The sequence below is a fragment of the Mytilus edulis genome, chromosome 1 (genome assembly GCF_963676685.1).
Source record: "Mytilus edulis chromosome 1, xbMytEdul2.2, whole genome shotgun sequence".
NCBI classification, from domain to species: domain Eukaryota; kingdom Metazoa; phylum Mollusca; class Bivalvia; order Mytilida; family Mytilidae; genus Mytilus; species Mytilus edulis.
Window position 1 is genome coordinate 93,568,372 of NC_092344.1, and position 20,658 is coordinate 93,589,029.

The 20,658-nt window shown below is 32.2% G+C and overlaps 1 protein-coding gene and 1 pseudogene across 1 annotated transcript in view; one reads left to right on the forward strand and one right to left on the reverse strand.

Annotated features, from left to right (window-relative positions):
- Positions 1–465: 465 nt before the first annotated feature.
- The window catches only part of LOC139495416 (maltase-glucoamylase-like), a gene marked incomplete at its 5' end in the record, with an annotated part of 50,317 nt that continues 30,124 nt past the window's right edge, over positions 466–20,658 (reverse strand). The window contains 12 exon segments of the mRNA XM_071283715.1: positions 466–7,597; positions 8,248–8,385; positions 8,740–8,871; positions 9,463–9,588; positions 10,135–10,247; positions 11,053–11,149; positions 11,879–12,053; positions 13,351–13,505; positions 13,821–14,118; positions 15,482–15,543; positions 16,398–16,559; positions 16,976–17,025. Coding sequence (XP_071139816.1) covers positions 3,371–7,597; positions 8,248–8,385; positions 8,740–8,871; positions 9,463–9,588; positions 10,135–10,247; positions 11,053–11,149; positions 11,879–12,053; positions 13,351–13,505; positions 13,821–14,118; positions 15,482–15,543; positions 16,398–16,559; positions 16,976–17,025 — 5,735 coding nt within the window.
- On the forward strand, positions 18,894–19,849 carry LOC139520695 (piggyBac transposable element-derived protein 4-like; annotated as a pseudogene).

A 20,658-nucleotide genomic window follows, 5' to 3' on the forward strand; every position in this document is an offset into this window, starting at 1 on the left:
GCCAAATACAGCTAAGGTAATCTTAGGTAACATTCCCAAGTTATGTCTCTATGAGATGAAACACAGAGATCATAACTGGGAACCAGTATGTAAACAAAATTAATTTTCTATGAATATTCTAGAAGAGGCGTGGTTTGATAAAAAGCTGTATTTACAAAGTGCAACATTTATGAATATCATATTTGTATTCTTTTCAATATTTTTATGCATTTCTTTTTTGTATTCTTTCCAATATTTTTATGCATTTCATTTTTTGTAAAAAAAAATAATTACACATTTATAACTATGCTTATTCATAAACGCAATACTTGCAAAGAACATAACAATTAAGTTTAAACAAAATGTAACTTCTCAGTTCTGCTATGAAGAAGATATGAATTTATTGATAGTGATCTCTAAATGAAAGGCAAGGTGATCCAGAAAAATTCTCATCTATCCTTTGTAGGCTGAAAAACACATGACAAATAAAAGAAATGTTTATTTCAAATATGCTTGTTACATGTATATCATGAATTTAAATTGTTTGATGTTGCTATTGACTTCATTTTATTGTACACTTATATCAAATATTTGTCATATGGCTGCAAGGAAATAAAATGCTTTGAAAATAATTGGATAAACATTTAAAGAGATTTAATAAATTTACCATATATTATTCTTTTATTGTGCAAATGAATTTGTTGTCCTGACACCTAGTATATAAGTGGTTAAAAGAACACAGTCATTAAGCAAAATGTTTCAAGAGCCCAAATTGCTCACCTGGCAAAAATAGGGCAATTTATATTCCACAAATAAGATAAAAAATCTGAAATTTTGTACATTTTTTTTCCACTTGTCAGATTTTTCTCTAGAATGTCTACATATTTGTATAATTGTTGAGGTATTAAACAGTTAAAGTATGGAACTCACTTACACCTTCATTGACAAATTTAAAGCTTATATCAATAGTTATAGTGTGGAGAAAATGGTTTTGAAGTTCACATGTTTCATTCATCCAGCATTGTCAAACAGTTAAACCTACATTTTTGAGCATGCCAAGGCAACTAGATGGTATGTTTTTTACTCATTATTGAAGGCTATATAGTAGCATATAATTACTTACATTTACTTCATATAAAATTGTGAGAATAGTTTTGTCTCATTGCAATCATACACCTCCTTGTTTTTTTAATACAACTAAACTTTAACTAGATGCTCTGCACATCTATCCCTGCATTTTATGTCATGTTGCTGTATAGCTTATATGTTTTTTTGGTACTATTACTTTGTGTGCTTTATATTTCTTATGTAGGCAGGCCCGTAGCCAGGAATTTCCAAGGGGGGTTATTTGGACTCACGAACTAGACAGTCACAATTCGAAAACACAACGTTGACTTTAACAGTGCTTATTTGTTTTCAAGGAGGGGTTCATCCGAACCCCCCATAAACCCCCCTTGCTATGGGTATGGTATGCATAATTTTAGTCTATCTAAGTCTGTGTTTTATATGAAAAATTCAGTTGTAAGAGCACCTTAGAGAACCTACTGTTTTTCTTTAAAATAAAGACCTAAACTAAGATATAACCACTTATTTACTTACTTTAACGTTAGAACACTGTTATGTACAAAATATTAACTTTAATTTCCATAGTGAAAAATAAGCTGAAAATTGCAATATATATGACATTTTCTTTGACTACAGGTATAAATAAGTCAAAATTAAGTAAGTTAGATAGTAACTATACAAAGTCTGTAACTATTCATTATAATGAAAAATATCAGCTCAAATATCTGCAAGGAGGGGCTAAATAAAAGAGCAAACTGGATTTAAAAAATATAAATGACTGAATTGATACAATAAATACCCTTCAAATACAATTTTGGTAAAGTGAGAAACTAATATGACTTTTTTTTAATAATGGCATTATTGTACAACAGTAAGATGGAGATTCTGTTAACAATGGTTCTTTCATCTAAATAAGGCTAGGTTAGCAAAACAGTTCAAATTAGTCAGATGTACTCTTACATGTAAACAAATCAACAAAAATGTAATTGTTATCGTTTTGTGTTTAGATATATATAAGTTACACTTACACATACTTAGTATCATTCTGATTACAAGGTTTGAGTAGAAAATATATACAAAAATCTGCTGATTACTTTCATCTTGATTCACACAAATAATACATAAACAGAATCAATCAGAAAGATTAAATTATAAAAAAAACCCAACATTATGTGAGAAAGAAAATAGATGAAATTAATATAATGAGACAGCCAGTTTGATTACAATAATGATATCCAGTGTAAATATATTTATGAATGTTACTTTATAATCCTGTGAATACCCCAAGGATTTGTATAGTAAGAATAAAAAAAGTACCTGCAGAAATTAAAATAGTACTTGTTGCCAAAAAACTAAATCATTCAGTTAAAAGGAATTTCATGGAAATTTATGATATTTTATTACTTTTGTGCATTTGAGGTTGATTAATTTTCAATTGAAATCTCCTGAATGACTCCTAACCATCCCACAATTTTATTTTATATATAGTCTAAAGTATAATGTGTACATGAGTTAAACGCTCATAAAAATTAATATGGAACTGTTGTGTCATATGATATGCGTATCAACAAATGAATAAATAAATCCAAAAAGTAATGAAGAATTTGTGTTTGTAAAAAAAAATTGATGTTTTGACGAATGGAAAAATATCGTACTTCCACCTGATAGATGTCAAACCTTAATTAAAGATAACAATTAAAAAACAATGAATAAAATCTGAAAAATAAAATATAAATTGAATTTGAGTACTTTGGAATTTTGAGTTATCATTAAAGGTGCATTTTTTTTTTATTCAACTGCCCAACTGAAAAAAAAAAATCATTTCAAATCCTGCTTTTTTTTCCATATTTTATTTTTTCCATCCAATGTAAATTTTATCATGCCTTGACAACTTAAATTACTAATCAAGAAAAAAGAGAAAATGACCAAAAAAGGAAAAAATAGAAATAAATAGCAAAAATGTTGATTATGAAATGATTTTGTCAATCATTCCACATCTTCTTATTTTCATGTAAACAACACAAGTAGAAAAGAGAACAACTTGCCATCTATTTGCAAAAATTGATACGTGAAACCCTTCTCCTTAAAATCAAAAGGAAACATTATGTGGCCTTGTCAGAACTCTCCAATCAGACCTATTTTCTATTTAAAACATGATTAACCTTTAAAACAAATAATACAGGTATGCATGAGTTTTTGTTTATGAGAACTGGAGGATTTGATTCTAAGAGACAGTTTGACAGCTATTTATTTGCAAATGACATATTTCTCAGGATGTTAGTCAAAGAAAAGATAATGATATAAAAGTTAATATGAACATACAAATTCAACTCCATTTAATGGTAAAATCAGATCTTAGAGGTAAATTTAACATTGTAATGTTAAGCAGTTTGTATTTTTCTCTGTAGAAAAGTTTTATTCCACCTAATCCATTATCAATTTGACTATAATCCACATCATTTATCAATAAAGAAGTTGGTTTCTTATCCATGCCATAAACAACAACATGATCAATGGACAGTTCATTGATAGTACTTGTACCATTGTGTCTAACATTGAATGAAAGTACTTTATTTGTCACTGCTGCATCAGATGTGAAGTATTCACCATTCTCATATGCATCGATAGATTCACCATCATCCCAGTACTGCTTGCCTGTAGCAGTTCCATTTTCATTCAAAGCTACGAGCAGTCCCATTCCTTGCTTCCTGCTAAATACAGTTGTGTTTGCCGGAGTCTGAGTATGGATTATGGAACCTCCTCTTATAAATATTGGAATGATGTGCTTTGGTGCAAAGATAACATGTTTCATTTTAACTGGAGTAATTTCTTTACCATTGTAATAGTCATACCATCTACTCTCAGGGAAGTACACTTCAACATATACTTGTTTAGGTCGCAGAACAGGAGCAAACATTAGAGAATTTCCCCACATAAATTGTGTGTCAATATCCCATGTAAGTTTGTCAGATGGGAAATTGTGAACCATTGACCTGATAACAGTGCCACCTTGTGAATGGGCTTCAAAGAATAAATGATACAAATATGGAAGTAGATAATATCTTATCTCTAAAACTTTTCTGGATGATGCAGCGACAGCCTTGCCAAAATATGCTGGATCTTGTGGTTTTGTATTGATAGTATTGTGATTTCTTGAAAATGTATAAAACGCCCCAAGCTGCATCCATCTCTGGCATAGTTCTGCATTGGAATCTCCAAAAAAGCCACAAATATCTGCTCCAATGTAGGGAATGCCAAACAGATTGAATTCCATGATTCCTATTATGGAGTAATGAAGATCTGGCCATTCACTGTTGTTATCTCCTAACCAGTGTCCAGTATATTTACCACTGGACGGGTAGGTAGAACGACTTATCACCATTCCCCTTTTATTACCACCTACAGCCTGACGTAGACCATCTAATGTGGGTTTTGTCTGACTCCACCCAAATAAGCTATGAACATTGTAATGTTGATATTTGCCATCATTTTGAAGGGCTACCATGCATAATGTTTTATCCGATAATCTTGCTCCATAAATCCCTCTTGGTTTGTAAGGTGGATCATCTAGCTTAGATTCAGGACATTTCAAACTCCAGTAAGGTTTGGCACTATCTGGCCAGTTGAAAGGTTTCTCTTCATTTGTACCAAAATTAGCTGGTTCATTCATATCAATCCATAATCCATCAAATGATATATTCTTATGGTGGTTGATAATTAGCTGTTTCCAATATTCATGAGTTCTGTTATTGAGAAAATCTGGGAAAACTACTTTCCCTTTAGGCCAAACGTAACCTAACATATTAGTATTATTGTATTCACTAAAATCTGGATGTGTATTGTCAGGCCATTTTATAAATATATCATATTGTAGACCTTTATCATAAGGTTCGTATCCAGTATTGTTTGTAATGAGTGCTGGATCCAGAATAATGATAAAATGCATTCCTCTACTTTTTAACTCTTTCACATAATCTGGAAGACCACCAAAGTTGACAGAGTCTATTGTGAAATCTTTCCTTTCATCCATATGATCAATGTCAGCATACTGAACGTCAAATGGAATTCCCGCATCAATTGTTCTCTCAGTGGCTTCTTTCAAAGTTTGAAGATTATTGTAGCCATATTTACAAAGTTGGAAACCCAGTGCCCAATATGGTGGCATGTATGGTTTCCCAATCAGAACTGATGTATAATCCTTAATTACATCTTCAGGAGTCGGACCAAGAAACAAATAGAAGTCCAGAATTCCACCAGTTGTTCTATAGCCCAGAGTAGGGTGTGGCTGTAATACTATTTCCATGGCATTGCTGTTCAATAATAATACACCATGTGTATTCCCATCATCTTCTACACACATATAAAATGGATGAACTCCATACAAGTTGGCATGGTCACCCCAGTTTACTCCATTATCTCTTGAAAACATTGGCCATCTTTCATAGTCAAAATTATGGCGGAACTTTTTATGACGATTTTCTCCAAATCCATAAACATTCTTTGAAGGTAGTTTCGTGATAAACTGTAAAAATTGGTGAGCAAATGTTAACCCACCAACAGAGGTATCCCAGATTACTGCTCCACTACTTTTTCTTGTTACATTAAAAGAGAATATGTCATGATCATCATTACCATAATGTATATTGTAATCTGTTTCCTCTCTATTAGGTGGTGGAATTTTGTTAAAGTTTACTGGAACCTCATATCTGTCAACTAAAGGATCTATAAACTTTACTTGCAGAAGTTTATTTGAATGCTTAGTTATTATCATGCGAATTGTTTCAATATCATCCTGAAACATTTGAGATTTATTTTGCCATTTTAAATCAATTTTAGTTGTTAAACCGTGACTTGAAATATTGGTCTGTTTGTAGCCATATATAGAAGTATTGATGTAGCAAAAGGGAACAGAAGGAGACTCCTCTATTGGAGCCCAAATACACCCACGCCTTTTACATTCTTTAGTGTTAATATCAATCAATGACTGGTTTTTATCAATGTCGGGAAAACAATCTATTCTCAATGACACATCTTCCTCTGGAGTCTTTTCATTTTTCCATTGTATATAAAAACTGTTATGCATTGGTAGCTTTAAGTTCGTTACTCTTACTATATGAGATTCCTTAGTATAATTAACATACTGTTGTGAGTGCTCTTTACCATTCACATAAATATATACTTTATCCCAATCCTTAAAGATGCCAAGAATTTCTATATTATTTACAACTACATCATGAGTTCCTGTGGTTTGGTTTTGAAACACGTCCATATTCAACATGCTGTTTCTACAAGCAAAAACACCATAGAAATAGTTCCCATTTTCGTAATTATCTTTTCCTTCTCCATCATCCCAGTATAAATTTCCTGAGGCATATGTAAAGTACTGATCACTTGTTAGAGCTACTTTCAACGTTATAGGATTTTTACGACTAAAGTATGTACTATTAGCTGATTCCTGCAAGGGTAGAACAAATCCTCCTCTAATGTGCAAAGGAATAGGAGAATCTGGCAGTACATCCATTGTATAATAATTAGAATCAGTATAATTTACTTCTATACCTGTGTACCAATCATACCAAGTCGACTGTGGCAGGTAGTACCTCAATTTGGTCTCTCCTTCTCTTAAGATTGGTGATATCATCAATGCTGGTCCCCACATAAACTGCTCATCAATATCAAAAGTCTCTTTATCTTCAAATTCATTATGCAATGAGCGAATTACTGTTGATCCAAAGTTAGCAAATCCTGTATGTGCAGCATAGAAAAGAGTATGTAGATATGGTAGTAGCCAGTATCTTGTTTCTATAGCCTGTCTAGCAGCTCTGGCTACATCTTCTCCTAGAGCTCCTGGGTCTTGCTCTATATTACCTAATCCATTATGATTCCTACTAAACGTGTAGAAAGCTCCAAGCTGCATCCACCTTTTACAAAGTTCAGGTGTTGTATTTCCAAAGAATCCGCATATATCTGCCCCAATGTAAGGTATGCCAAACATGTTGAATTCTAATATTCCTATAATGGATAACTTCATGTCCTGCCAAACAGCAGAATTATCACCGAGCCAATGGCCTGAATGTTTCCCGCTACCTGGGAATGTTGAACGTGAGATCACTATTCCTTGTTTTCCTGTAGCAGCTTGAAGAGCATCCAGTGTAGGTGGTGTCTGACTCCAACCATATAAATTATGCACATCATAATGACGGAACCTGGCTTTTTCTCCTTGGGTGGCTACCATACATATTGTCTTATCTGATATACGATTTTTGAAATTAGTTTTACGATCATCATATAGATAAGCTGCCATAGTTCTGTATGGTGGATCCTCATATTTGTCACCTTTATTACATTTGAGACTCCAGTACGGTTTATCCTCTACTGGCCAGTTCCAGATTCTATCTTTATCAGTATCAAAGTTAGCAGGTTCGTTCATATCTATCCATAGACCATCAAAAGTAAGTGTGTTATTGTGATGTTTAACAATCAATTGTTTCCAAACATCCTTAGTTACATTTTTGAAGAAATCAGGAAAAACTACCTTGCCTTTGGGCCATACCTGTAAAAGAAAGAAAATATATCGCCATATATTTCTATTTAATTTCAATTTCAGATTATCATTTTGGACTTCTCATAATGCCAACAAAGAAATAGATGTCTTTCCATTTTTTTTTTGTTAGGTTGCTGTCTCTCTGATATGTACCCCAAAAAAACGATAGGATTTTTGCTCATGGCAACTAAATGTTATCACAGTGAAAATCTTAAATTATATTAAATTCAAGGTAGGAATTAATGCCACTTATAACTTATAAGGTAATACGTGAAGAACAAACATAAATTAACATATGGAAACAATTTGTTTCACAAAAACAAGTGAATATTGAGTTTATAGTATGAGATTTTATCTATGTATCTTTTCAAAATGTAGTTGGAAAAATTATTGTGGTATACTAAGTCCTTTCAGACAAGATTGCAGCTGACGACAACATATTTAAAATGATTGCAGTATTATGAATCAAAAACAAATTTAGAGGGGGCAGGGGGTTGATTATTTAGGAAATAACTGAAGCCTGACTTGAGAAGTATCCAAGACTAGAACAGGACCCTCGACTTAAGCCGTCAGTGGGTCCCCACATATGAAATTTCTGGATCGTCACTGCAAATGGGTCTATTAAAACTTTATAAATAAACATATCTACATCAACTTACATATCCTAGTAGTGCTCTTTTTTCATTTGAACTATTAGCTGGAATGTTATAGTTATCTGGCCATTTTATATTGGCATCATTCTGATTCATTAGATCATAAGGCTCGTAACCAGTCACATTGGTGATCAGTGCAGGATCCTGAAAATACAGCAAACACATGGATTACTTTCAATAATGCTAAACTAGTTGATTTTCTAATTTAGACATTTTCCAAATATAAAATATATATGCTCATAATATGCTTTCCAGATTAAATGGTATATAGATATTGAAATTAACATGTGTTTAAACTAATTTTGCTTCTCTCTAACACTATACTCACTATAACTCACTCACAAATAGGTAAAAATAGTAATCTAATTTACTTTTTTAAATTTCTGGTGTTAATCATGTCACCCACAAAACTTTAACTTTATACCATAATTATTTCACATGTTATGAGTGAATTTTAAAAATATAAAGATTGATATAAAAAATCATATATTCTATTACCAAAATAGTAATAGTTCTCATTCCAGCAGCTTGTAAACTTTTGAAGTAGTTATTCAGACCATTGAAATTGACATCATCAACAGTGAAATCTTTCCTTTCGTCCATATGATCTATGTCAGCATACTGTATGTCCTTGAAATTCACAAAATTAAAATATTTTAAAATTTTAAAATAACAGTTTTTACATCAGACATTCCGTGCAAAGTCTGGATAATTACAATTTTATGGAAATTTATAAACAATGCATAGTAATTCGACATATATTTTACTGAATATAAGATGTTTTAATTCATACGATGTCTGATTCTTATGAATGAAGAAGACTTTTCGAAAGAAAAATTATATGAAAACTTAAGTTTGGACATTTTTATAGCAATTCAAAATTACTACCTTCCACCTTTAGCATGACAATCACAATAAAATTTCTATACAAACTATAAGACTGATTTTTCATAATAACATTGAAGGGGAATCAAAGCCTTATAAGATTGTAATTATGCTTTATATGATCACCTTGCACTTTCATGACTTGACTGTGGTTTTCTACAGCAGTTTATTAAAATGTATAACCAGTTGAAAAGTTTGGTTTTATAAAACAAATTGCAATTTGGTCAGAATTTTGAATAAGTTGCAATAGATGGAGAGCAACACTAACAGTCAAGTCACAGTAATACATAAACAATCTGTCATTTGAAAAATGAATAACTAGTAACTTGATCTTACCAGGGGTATTTTAGCAGCAATTGTCCTATCCACAGCAGTCTTTAAATTAGTAATGTTGTTATAACCATAGCGACACAATTGAAATCCCAAACTCCAGTACGGTGGCATGAATGGACAGCCAATAGCCTAAAATATGTATGTTGTACATTAAAATATTTGAACAACAAAGAACTATCAAGTATCAACACATAGTTTGTTTAATTTAGTTTAAACATATTTTATTTGCTTAAATGTGCAAAAGGAATGAGAGTTAATCAAACTTATATAGTCTTCTCCCATCTTTAATCCATCAAGTTATATCATTATGCATTGTTATGAACTTCTACCAGGCTATAGTTAACTAAAGTATGCAATTGTTTCAAATTTTAAAGGACTTTTTTTACTTATGTTCAATACTAATGAAGTAAAACATTATATTAATTTTATGAATGTTAGTTCTGATTGATAATGATTGATTCTTGCTGTTTTAACGCCACTTTTAAGTGCAGGATGGATGGACAGATGGACCTGCAGACTTTTTGTGTTAGGTTGGGTGTTAAAAGAAGTATTTGAACGATCATCCTTTGTTGACTATAAGTGGTTTCCTTGTATAATAAGGTTGCTGTCTTGTTGACAGTTACCCACTTCTAAATTCTATTCTTTTCTTTCACAGTCTATTACATCCAGACATACCTTTGTGTAGTCATATACAACTCCCTCTGGTGTTAGTCCTATAAACAGATAGAAGTCCAATACTCCACCAATAGTTCTGTATATCAACATTGGCAGGGGTGTAAAGGAATATTCTAAAATATGCATAATATATATAAGGGATTGTCATTGATTCAATTCAAAGGTTACTGCTGCAAATGTGTAATGGAATTTGACTGGTTTATCATTGTTACAAATTGTAACCAACCATATTTGCTAATTGTTGACCTATAGTTGTTAATTTCTGTGTCATTTGGTGTCTTGTGGGAAGTTGTCTCACATGCAATCATATCAGATCTTCTTTTTTATGCATAGAAGATAATTGCTTGAAACATGTAAATTTTGATGTGCTTTCTGTATGATGTTGTGTTACATCTTCTCTTGCCATTGGGGATGCTTTTGTTGTGATAAATGGATACATATATGGTCAAATTCAATCTGATTTTAAGTGCTAAATTAACTACATCTGAGGGTGTATGCCAGACTCTTGATAAACAAAGCCTGTGCACCTACTATTGCGAAACAGCTTCTTTACAGTTGTGTGTTGTATAAACACTTAGTCAAGAGGAATTAAGAACAAACTAGTTTAAACCTGCCACATTCTGTATGTGACTGTCCCAAGTCAGAAGCCTGTAATTCAGTGGGTGTCGTTTGTTGCTGTGTTAAATATTTGTTTTTCAATTTCATAAATAAGCTATTACTTTTTACATTTGAATTGTTTTACATAAATTTGTCATTTCAGGAACTTTTATAGCTGACTATGCAGTATTGGCTTTGCTCATTGTTGATGGCTTTACATTGACTTGTAAATTGTAAATTGCTTTATCATTTGGTCACTTGTGAAGAGTTGTCTCATTGGCAATCATACCATATCTTCTTTTTTTATATATAGCACCATACCTTGTGAGTTACTGTTGACGATCAGTATACCATAAGCAGTCCCTTCATCATCATAATAGGTATAAAATGGATGTACTCCATAGTGGTTCTGGTAGTTCTGGGTAATAAATAGACAAATTAAATAAATTATATTGTCTATTCTTTTATTTTAGTTCTTCTAAATCAGTATCTTCTAAATATGTGCCCAAAGGAATGTTAACAATTTGCCTCTTTTAATACTGATAACAAACTCTATTAAAATCTCAAGGAATAAAGAAAATTTGCTTCACATGCTGTGTTGCACTGTCCTATCAATCATTCCATTGGTATCCTGTGGATTCATGGGAAACAAATTTTCGTGGATTTTGTGGACCATAAATTTAAATATTTAAACAAATACAAGTTTTGCATCTTATTAAGCTTATATCATATATGCAAAAATTTTGCAAAAAAGAATAGAAAATATATATTTTACCCAATTGGCGAAAAATTTATAACCACAAAATCCAATGAATCCACAATAAGTTACAATGAGGTTATGCATGTGTGTGTTTCCATTGACTATTAAGTATTTCTTTTAAATGTGTGTGATAAAAATCATTTAAATATGATTTTGACTAAACATAAATTTGTAATATTCTTAACATCATTTTTACACTAATTTACCAAAATCATAACTATTTTTTGGTCCAAAATTATTTACCACATTCTTTAGAAATATTTCTAAAAAAATTGTTTAAAGTCATAAGAAACATTGAAAACTTTTAAGAAACACGTTTGAAAGGGCATAAAATATGTCTCAATGATTAATGCATAAAACAATAAGTATACAATACATATATTTTACCTGATCACCTGTTGGTTGATCTCTGGCAAACATTGGCCATGTTTTCCAGTTCAAATCATGTCTTAAGGAACCATGTACATTTTCTCCAAATCCATACACCTTATCTGAAGGGAGCTTTGTTGCTATTTGTAGAAACTGGTCCTCAAATATCAGACCTCCAACTGTTGTGTCATATCTATAAATAGAAAGATCAAGTAATCAATGATGTTCATACAGGTGGAGGTTAGTCAGGAGATACAGTCTAAGCAATAATTAAAAATTTGATTTTTTAATGTTCCAAATCTTCAATGGTCTGTTGAATGGGGAGAGATCCGTTTGCACCAAAAATGCGTCCTTTTGCGCCACAACTTTTTTTCTCCAATGCTACGTTTGCGCCACATGTTTTAAAATTACATGGTATCATTTGCGCCAAAAATAAAACATACGATTGCGCCAATTAGAAGAAAAATGACTTTCCTACTCCTTTATTCAGATTAGAACCGGCAGTTTACATGGCAAATGTTTCCTTTTCTGGAACATATCTTCTTCTTACTGCTGATACATTGGTACTTCCCAATTGAATGTATGTAGTAGCTTGTTACTTCACTTCATTGTCCAAAAACACAAACATTGAAGGATGATATATGCATAAAACAGTTCATATTACCGGTAATTCCTAATAATAATAAAGCCCATACGCATGGTGGGAACAAAGCACTAAGTCATCAACATATGTGGCTAAATCATAATCAGCAAAAGCTTCTATTTTCTTCTCTATTGGCATATCTTTATTTATATTCAGCAAAGCAATAAGTTTTATTCTCTCTCTGTACATTGACTGTCTAATGCTTTTTAAGTCATTACTCTACAAATGCTCATCTTCATGGTGAAATGTCTCCAAACATATGATGCTTTTTAAGACAAAAATAAGACTAAATATATATTAATCATTAATCTTTATAACAGATATGTGTACAGGTAAATTAGCGCAAATGAGTTCCGAATATTGGCGCAATTGATACATTTGGAAAACAAAATTTGGCGCAAATGATATCCCCGAAAAATAGTAATTGGTGCAAAAGTACTGCTGCCGTTGAATGATAATATATAAGGTCATCAGATTTGATATTCTGATTGTTTAAAATATAATTTTTCACTTTATATTTTGTTGTAGTGATTTAAATGTATTTTGATTTTTGCAGACGTTATTTAGTTTTTCTTTCTATTCCCATTGAGGATCCTTATAATTGTGTTTTTTTCATAACCTGAAGATTTGAAACATGCTTGGATAACTCAAATTCTGTTACTTGTTTTTATAAATAAATAGTATTTTTTAAAGGAAGAATGGAAATGATAAATTATTCTGCTGAAAAAGGAAAAAAAAGAAATATGTTGTTTTTTTGGAAATTACAAAAATAAACGACTTAAAACTGGACAATTGATGCCTCCGGAGATCAACAATTAGCTAGACTTATTTTGTTTTTGTAACTTACATGACTTTCTTTGGAGGCATATCTATTCTAAGAACTTGGAAATGGAAAGGATCCTCACTGACAACCTTCAGTTCATACCATGGATGCATAGCTCTGTCATTGGACACATCTAGTTTGATAGGCACTTCATAGCGTTCTTTTTCTGCATCAAATAACTACAGGGGGAACATTAATTAACATTGTAAATTCTTGTGTGGCTTACAATTGAAAGAATGCATAGGACATGTAACCTTTACTAAATGCATTTCAGCTTTGCTTTCACCAAAGACACTTGTAATTTTAGATACAACAATCAGTGCAATAGCTTTGAAGGCTTAGTACATCTAGAAATTTATGTAGAAAACTATAAACTAGAGCTTATTGATATTTAAAACTATATTCTTTATATTTCAGTGGCACTTTACTTTTATGTTATGATTATCATTAATTAAGATAATAGGATGGTTTAGAAAGAGATTAGTTAAACCTACCTTAAATCTCAACACATTATTTTCTCTTATCTCCACTCTAAAAATAGCATTTCTGATGGGATTACCAAAGGGAGATAACCCTTTCCATGTCAAGTTGTAATCCATTCCTAATTCTGTTTCATATGATCCTGCCAGTTTGTACCCCATGTTACTTGGAAAGTAACAATCTGGACTCAATGAGTTTGTAGGATCATAAATGCAATGGCGACTTTCGCATTTCTCTTTGGTTACTAAATCTACATTACCAAGACGTTCAGGGTAACAGTCAATTCTTGTATTTTCATCCTCTGGACTATCTCTAGAATGACAATTAAACTAGAGTTAATATTTTCTTAGAAAAACTTTGCACAATTAATACTTCTTTCAATTTTTGGTTAGGATTTTGGAAAAGGTAGTTGTGGCCAAGATGTTGGCAAAGTTCCCTTTCAAAGACCCAGTTGTTTGTGTCTTAGCCTTTCTTAACCCATCAACCAGAGGTGACCTCCCTTCATCATCTGTAACAGTTGTAGCTAGACGTTTCCCTTCAGTTGTTCCAGAGCACCTACTTCAACAACTGGAAGAAGAGTTCACAACCTACCAGGTAACACCAGCATCAGAACTGCCAACCTACACACCAGAATCAACCAGAGTAGACCAGTACTGGGGACAGGTGTCAAAGATGACCAACAGAATTACTGGAACACCAAGGTTTCCTCTCCTATCTAAGATTGTATCAGCAGTGTGTACCATTCCAAATTCAAATGCTGACTGTGAACGTACTTTTTCAATGCTTAAGAAGATTCATACTGACACCAGGTCATCCTTAGACAATTCAACATTATGTGCCCTTCTGACTGTCAAGCTGAACACCAACAGTAAATGCTACTCATTCCAGCCAACAAAGGAACAGCTCAAGACAGCTAAGCAGGCCTGCTCCTCTTACAACAAAGACTGTGCTTAAAACATACATGTGACATTTAGTAACTGATATTGAACTGTAGTGCTACATAATCAAATAGTTGCTTTGAACATTTTTAACTGTATGAACTTTATAAACTTTGGAACATTTTTAACTAGTGCTGTATGTGTGCATGTACTCTTATGAATCATAACATTGTACCTTTTGTGTTTGACTGTTTGACATAATAACTTGTGATATTGATCTATATAATATATTGTTGTTTTTTTGTTATTAAATTATTAAAATTATTACTTTTTTATTTCTTGACAATGTATCAGACAAACAGAAAGTCATCTTACTGGTGTTTATCTCAACAAAAAGAATACAACAATCAAACAATTTAAAAAAGATGGGTTATAACAACATCTTCAACTATCACCCCATAAAAAAGAAGCATGTCAGCCACTTTTATGAGCCAAATCATCACACGAAAAAATGTCGCGAAAATCTTTTTCAAAAATTCTACCCTCAAAAATGGTGCCGGGCACAAAAACCCCCATGGCCATTTTCAAAAGTTGGCAGGTATGAAACGGCATTTATTTGATATTTTAATTCTATCTTGAAAATAAATATTTTTTTCCTGAAATTCAGGAAGGATCTTCACTGAACCTTTTAAATTATAAGGGAGACAATTTCTTTCTTCAATCTTGTAATGCAAAAGAGCATTATCATTTTTAGGAGTAGAATATGCAGGGAAGAACTATTAAAAGTATACATATACCTTGTCCACGAAATACTAAACCAATCTTTCAACTTTCTGTTTAAACCTGTGACTGTCAACACCTGAAACATGTTGAAATCTTGAAATAAGTACCTTTTCTTTTAAATCAGTAGATCTTAATAACAGTATTTAACTTTAATAAGTTAAATAAAAGTTTGTCATGTAACAAAAATTGACATCTCTTTTCAAATAATGCAACTTTTCTCTTCTTTTTTTTTTTTAAATGATATAAGTCAGAGTAAAGTTATTCAAATCATTGAATGTTGACATTGACAATAATAGTGCATTGACTTGACATATCAACGATATAAGGATGAGGCTTAGAAACGGGGAAAGAGAGGCTATGCCTAGCATTTTTCCCGTTTCGTGCCAAATTCTTATATCGTTGATATGTCAAGTCAATGCACTATTATTGTCTTTATACTGCAATCTAAAAAAACCATTTTCAATTGTTGTTTAATGTGTTAATTTTATTATTTGATTTAGATATTGAGAAACTCCCCCTTTTATAAAAAGGCCTCATATCATGCCGGTGGAGAAATATACAACACAATGAAATGTACATTTCCTGATGAAACCCTTAATCGATGGTGAAGGAATTGTTTGAGATGAACTAAAATTTCAACAATAAGCATAAAACACAATGATTTAAATGAAATATTTTTTTTCTAAAAATTGTAAAAGAAATAAGTTTGAGTCGTTGTATACATTGGAAACAAGAACAGGTTGAATAGGTCGTATGAATAATTAATTACAATTTTGGAAATTTCTATTTAAATATTCATGAGGAAAAGTGATATCAGGTCAGTGACCGTATATATGATATAGAAATATACAGTCAACGCATTTTGACTGCTCAAATAGAACGAGTGCAGTATAAATACAATTATTTGAATAGTATAATATAAGTAATTACCCTTTTCTGACTATCATATGTAAAAGTATTGATTGGTTTCAAACTGTCAAGGTCAGTAACCATGGAAACATTTGTCTGCACACCATAGACCTTGATACTATCAACAATCAAATTTTCTACTTCGTCATCTGAACCACTTAATTTTTCTGACCACACTTTATTCTACAATAAGAAAAATAATAGAAAAACAATTTGTTAAGAATTGCCAGCAAGCTTCTTTGTATTCCTTAAAATGTCAAACAAGGGTTTCATTGAGGGGCAAATCTTCACTTAAGAAACTAAAAAAAACAGAACTCAAATGAACTCACAAAAGGATATTCACCCATCCTACAAATTCTACAATATATTCCTCCTCCAAAACCAATGACGCAAGCTTTTCATTTATTTATTCATTTTAGCTATTATCAGTGCCAAACACATCATGACTATGCAATGGTATTATAATTTTACTTATAGTACAGACATTACACTTTAAGACTGATATATTAATGTCAAATATTTAATCTTTGGTTTAAAATGTTGATTCTTTACATTTTCTGAAAGACTTTTGACCGTTATGTTATGGTGCTGATACCTACCCCTACTGCTTTAAATATTGCTAAGAAGTACTTTCCATTTTCATACGTATCTGAAAATAAATGTTTATGTTTTATCTCATCAAAACATTTGCTGTTAAATCAACTATGCACAAATTCAGAAAAGAAATGTTGTACAAGTTGTTAAATAGTACATATGCATCAATTCATATCAAATTATGAAAAGAAACAGTTTTTTTCAAACTCATTTTTTCCACAAAACATTCACTGATTAAGGCATGCTAAATGGATATGCATAAATTTGATTTAATCATACTTTATGATGCTAGTTAAAAAAAAAGTGATAGAATACTGAAATAAAATATAGGATGTAATAAGCTACAGAAAATGAGATAAATGATGCAACTGTATATTAAAGCATTTTTTTTAAAAAGTAGTTGAAAATATTCCTTAATTAACCCATTCAAGGCGTATGATGCCTTAAGTCATCACCTAGGAGCCGCCGTATGATGCCTGAATGCATCTCCTTGCTACGGCCGCGTGATGCCTAAATGCATCATGGACAACGAAAAATACTCTGACCTACTTTCAGTTTTAATATCAGATCAATTACGTAAAGCTGTAAAGCGTACTTTACCACAATGTGTTAACAGGTTTCAATTTTTAATATTATGTATAAATTTTGACAATAAAAGTCATTGTTATGTCATTTCTTCGTACTTTCGATTTGCGTTCATGATAAAATAATATGCCGCCATTTTTTCAATTTTGTTGACATGTGTAGTTAACGTGATCGCTTTAAAAAATGAAAGTTCATTACCTTCCACACAAAATATTTAAACCATTTATGTATCACTGTTTTAAAAATTAATAATATTTACTTAGGACTGTTTAATAAATAAGATAAGCCGGTAATGGCTGTCTCTTTATGTATCATCTTTGCATGTTGTTGATTTACGCTCTGTTGACGATCGGAAGTTTACGGTTTTTGCCGACAAATAAATTTCACACGATGTGCAGGTGTTCTCCCAAATAAGGAAATCCATATTTTTGTGCAGCCAATCAAATTTTTCTAGGCTAAAAGGCGGTTCCATAGTAAAATAGTTGTGAAAAACGTAGTATTGTCGTCTGGGTGAATATCAAAAAAAATGTCTGAATCTTCGGATGAAGAGTTTGACGGATTTTCGCAAAATGAAGTTGATGCAGCTGCACAGCGGTACAATGATAGGCTTGCACAAATTGGGATAGGTGAATTAGATGTTGTTGATGGTGAAAATGAAAGTGAAAATGACTTTTCTGATGAAAATGAACCCCTTGTTGATGAAGCTGGTGACCGTCCTGCTGAAGCTGATGGGTGGCATGAAAATTTTAATTATTATGAGAGGGGATTACCACACATATTTTTACCACGTGGAAATACTGGTCCTACCACAGTTTTAGATCCAGATAAAGAGCCTGTTGATTTTTTCTCATTGTTGTTTACCAATGCCATTTTGCAATACATCATACAGGAGACAGACAGGTATGCCAATAAACAAATTCGTGATCATCCTGATGAAAATAAATCCCCATGGGTTACACCAACTGTTGAAGAAATGAAGGCTTTTCTAGGTTTATGTTTCTTGATGGGAATCAATGTAAAACCAGATATAAAATCCTACTGGAGCACAGATGTTATGCTGGAGACCCCATACTTCAGTAAAGTCATGAAAAGGGATCGCTATATGCAAATTATGCGGTACATCCATTTTTCAAATAGTGAGCAAGCCCCACAGCCAGGGGATCCCAATTATTCTAAATTATACAAAATTGAATCGTTAATGAATATGTTCACAGATTCTATGGTAAACCAGTATATCCCTAAAAGGCAACTATCGGTTGATGAGGTGATGGTTCCATGGAAAGGACGACTGTCTTTTAAGCAGTATATGCCAGCCAAGCCTACCAAAAGGGAATAAAAATGTGGGCGATAGCGGAAGCTAATACAGGATATGTTTCCTTCTGTCAGGTATACAGTGGGAGGATAAATGGTGCCGCAGCTCATGGTCTGGCAAACCGTGTAGTAAAAAATTGTATTGAAAAGGCAAATGTTATAGGGCAAGGGTACCATATTTATATGGACAACTACTTCACTTCTCCCACCTTATTTACAGACTTGTTTGAACATTTTAACACTGCTGCATGTGGTACTGTACGAATAAATAGGAGAGAGCTTCCTAAAGATATAATGAAGAAAAACCCTGAAGGTGTTACTAATCGTGGGAACATGCAGTTTAGACAGAAGGATGCAGTGGCTGCTGTTGTATGGAAGGACAAAAAAAATGTAAACTTAATATCAAGTATACACGATTTCTCAGTAGGTGCAGTGCAGAGAAATGTGCAACAAGCAGATGGTATTTTTCAACGACAAGAGATACCATGTCCACAGATGATCTCTGATTACACACAATACATGGGAGGGGTTGATAGGGCTGACCAGTACATCCAGTATTATGTTTTCCAACACAAAACACTGAAATGGCCTAAAAGGATTTTCTTCAAATGATAGAAATGTTGAAATTTAATGCCTTCAGGCTTTTTCTGGCTTCTCCTCATCATCAACCAGGCCCTGGTAAGAGACCATTAACCTTTTTGAAGTTTTCAAAGGGAGTAGCAGCAGGACTGATAGGTGGATACACAGGTGGTTCAGTTCGTAAAGGCCGTCCATCACTTGTCCCAGTTGATGACCGTCTTACACAGAGACACTTGCCAGGTTCCTTTGGAAATAAAAGTTGGTGCCATGTCTGTCACATGAGAGTGAAAAATAATCAACAAGACACACGTAGACAAACAAAATATGGCTGTCTAGATTGTGGAAAGCACCTCTGTCTACCAGAGTGTTTCACGGTGTTCCATTCTGTTAAAAGTTACTGTTAGTACTATAGCTATGTTGTTAGTTCCAGACAATTTTGAATTTATTGACTTTACCGTTTCAATTTGCGAATTTATTTATTTATAAACTATGAAAAAAACTAAAGAATAACTGATAAAGGATATATTCAAAAAGATAGTATCAAGAGACATTTTAAAATAAAGAAGGAATTTTATAAAGAGAACAAAATGTAGTAAAATGGACACTGAAAAAATTTTAAAGACTTGAAAAGAGGCAAGTAACAAAAATTTATAACACTGTTATTTTTGTTTGTTATATAACCTTATAGCAGTTTAAAAAAGAAATCAAAATAATATCAATACCTTGAGTATTTTTTTTGTCAAATATCTAATTATTCATTTGATTTTTATTTTTTTAAATGTATTTTTTTTTTATCTGCTTAAATTGCTATTAGGTTGCATGCCTGTTACTTAGTTTGAAATGAATATTTTCAAGGAAGGTAATTTACTTTGACAAATACAGAGATTTTTTTGTTTAATCATTGAACAATACAAATTTTTATTTGTCATAGAACCGTAACAAGAAATTCTGTTATACCCGAAGTGACTTAAAACATACGGCAACATATTTAAAAAGAGTTGTCGTCCGCCAAATTACAGTTGAGTTATCTCTCTTTAATTGTTGTTGACATGAACGACGCTTTGCAAATGGCGGATTTCAATCGCTGATACTTCTCATGTTGTCGGTCGTTTATCGTCTTCCTAATCAGTTATGGTGTTGTCATAGACATTTCATTTTATTCTTTGTAACAAAAAGAAACATTGAACGTAAGTTAATATCTCGGAAAGGGAAC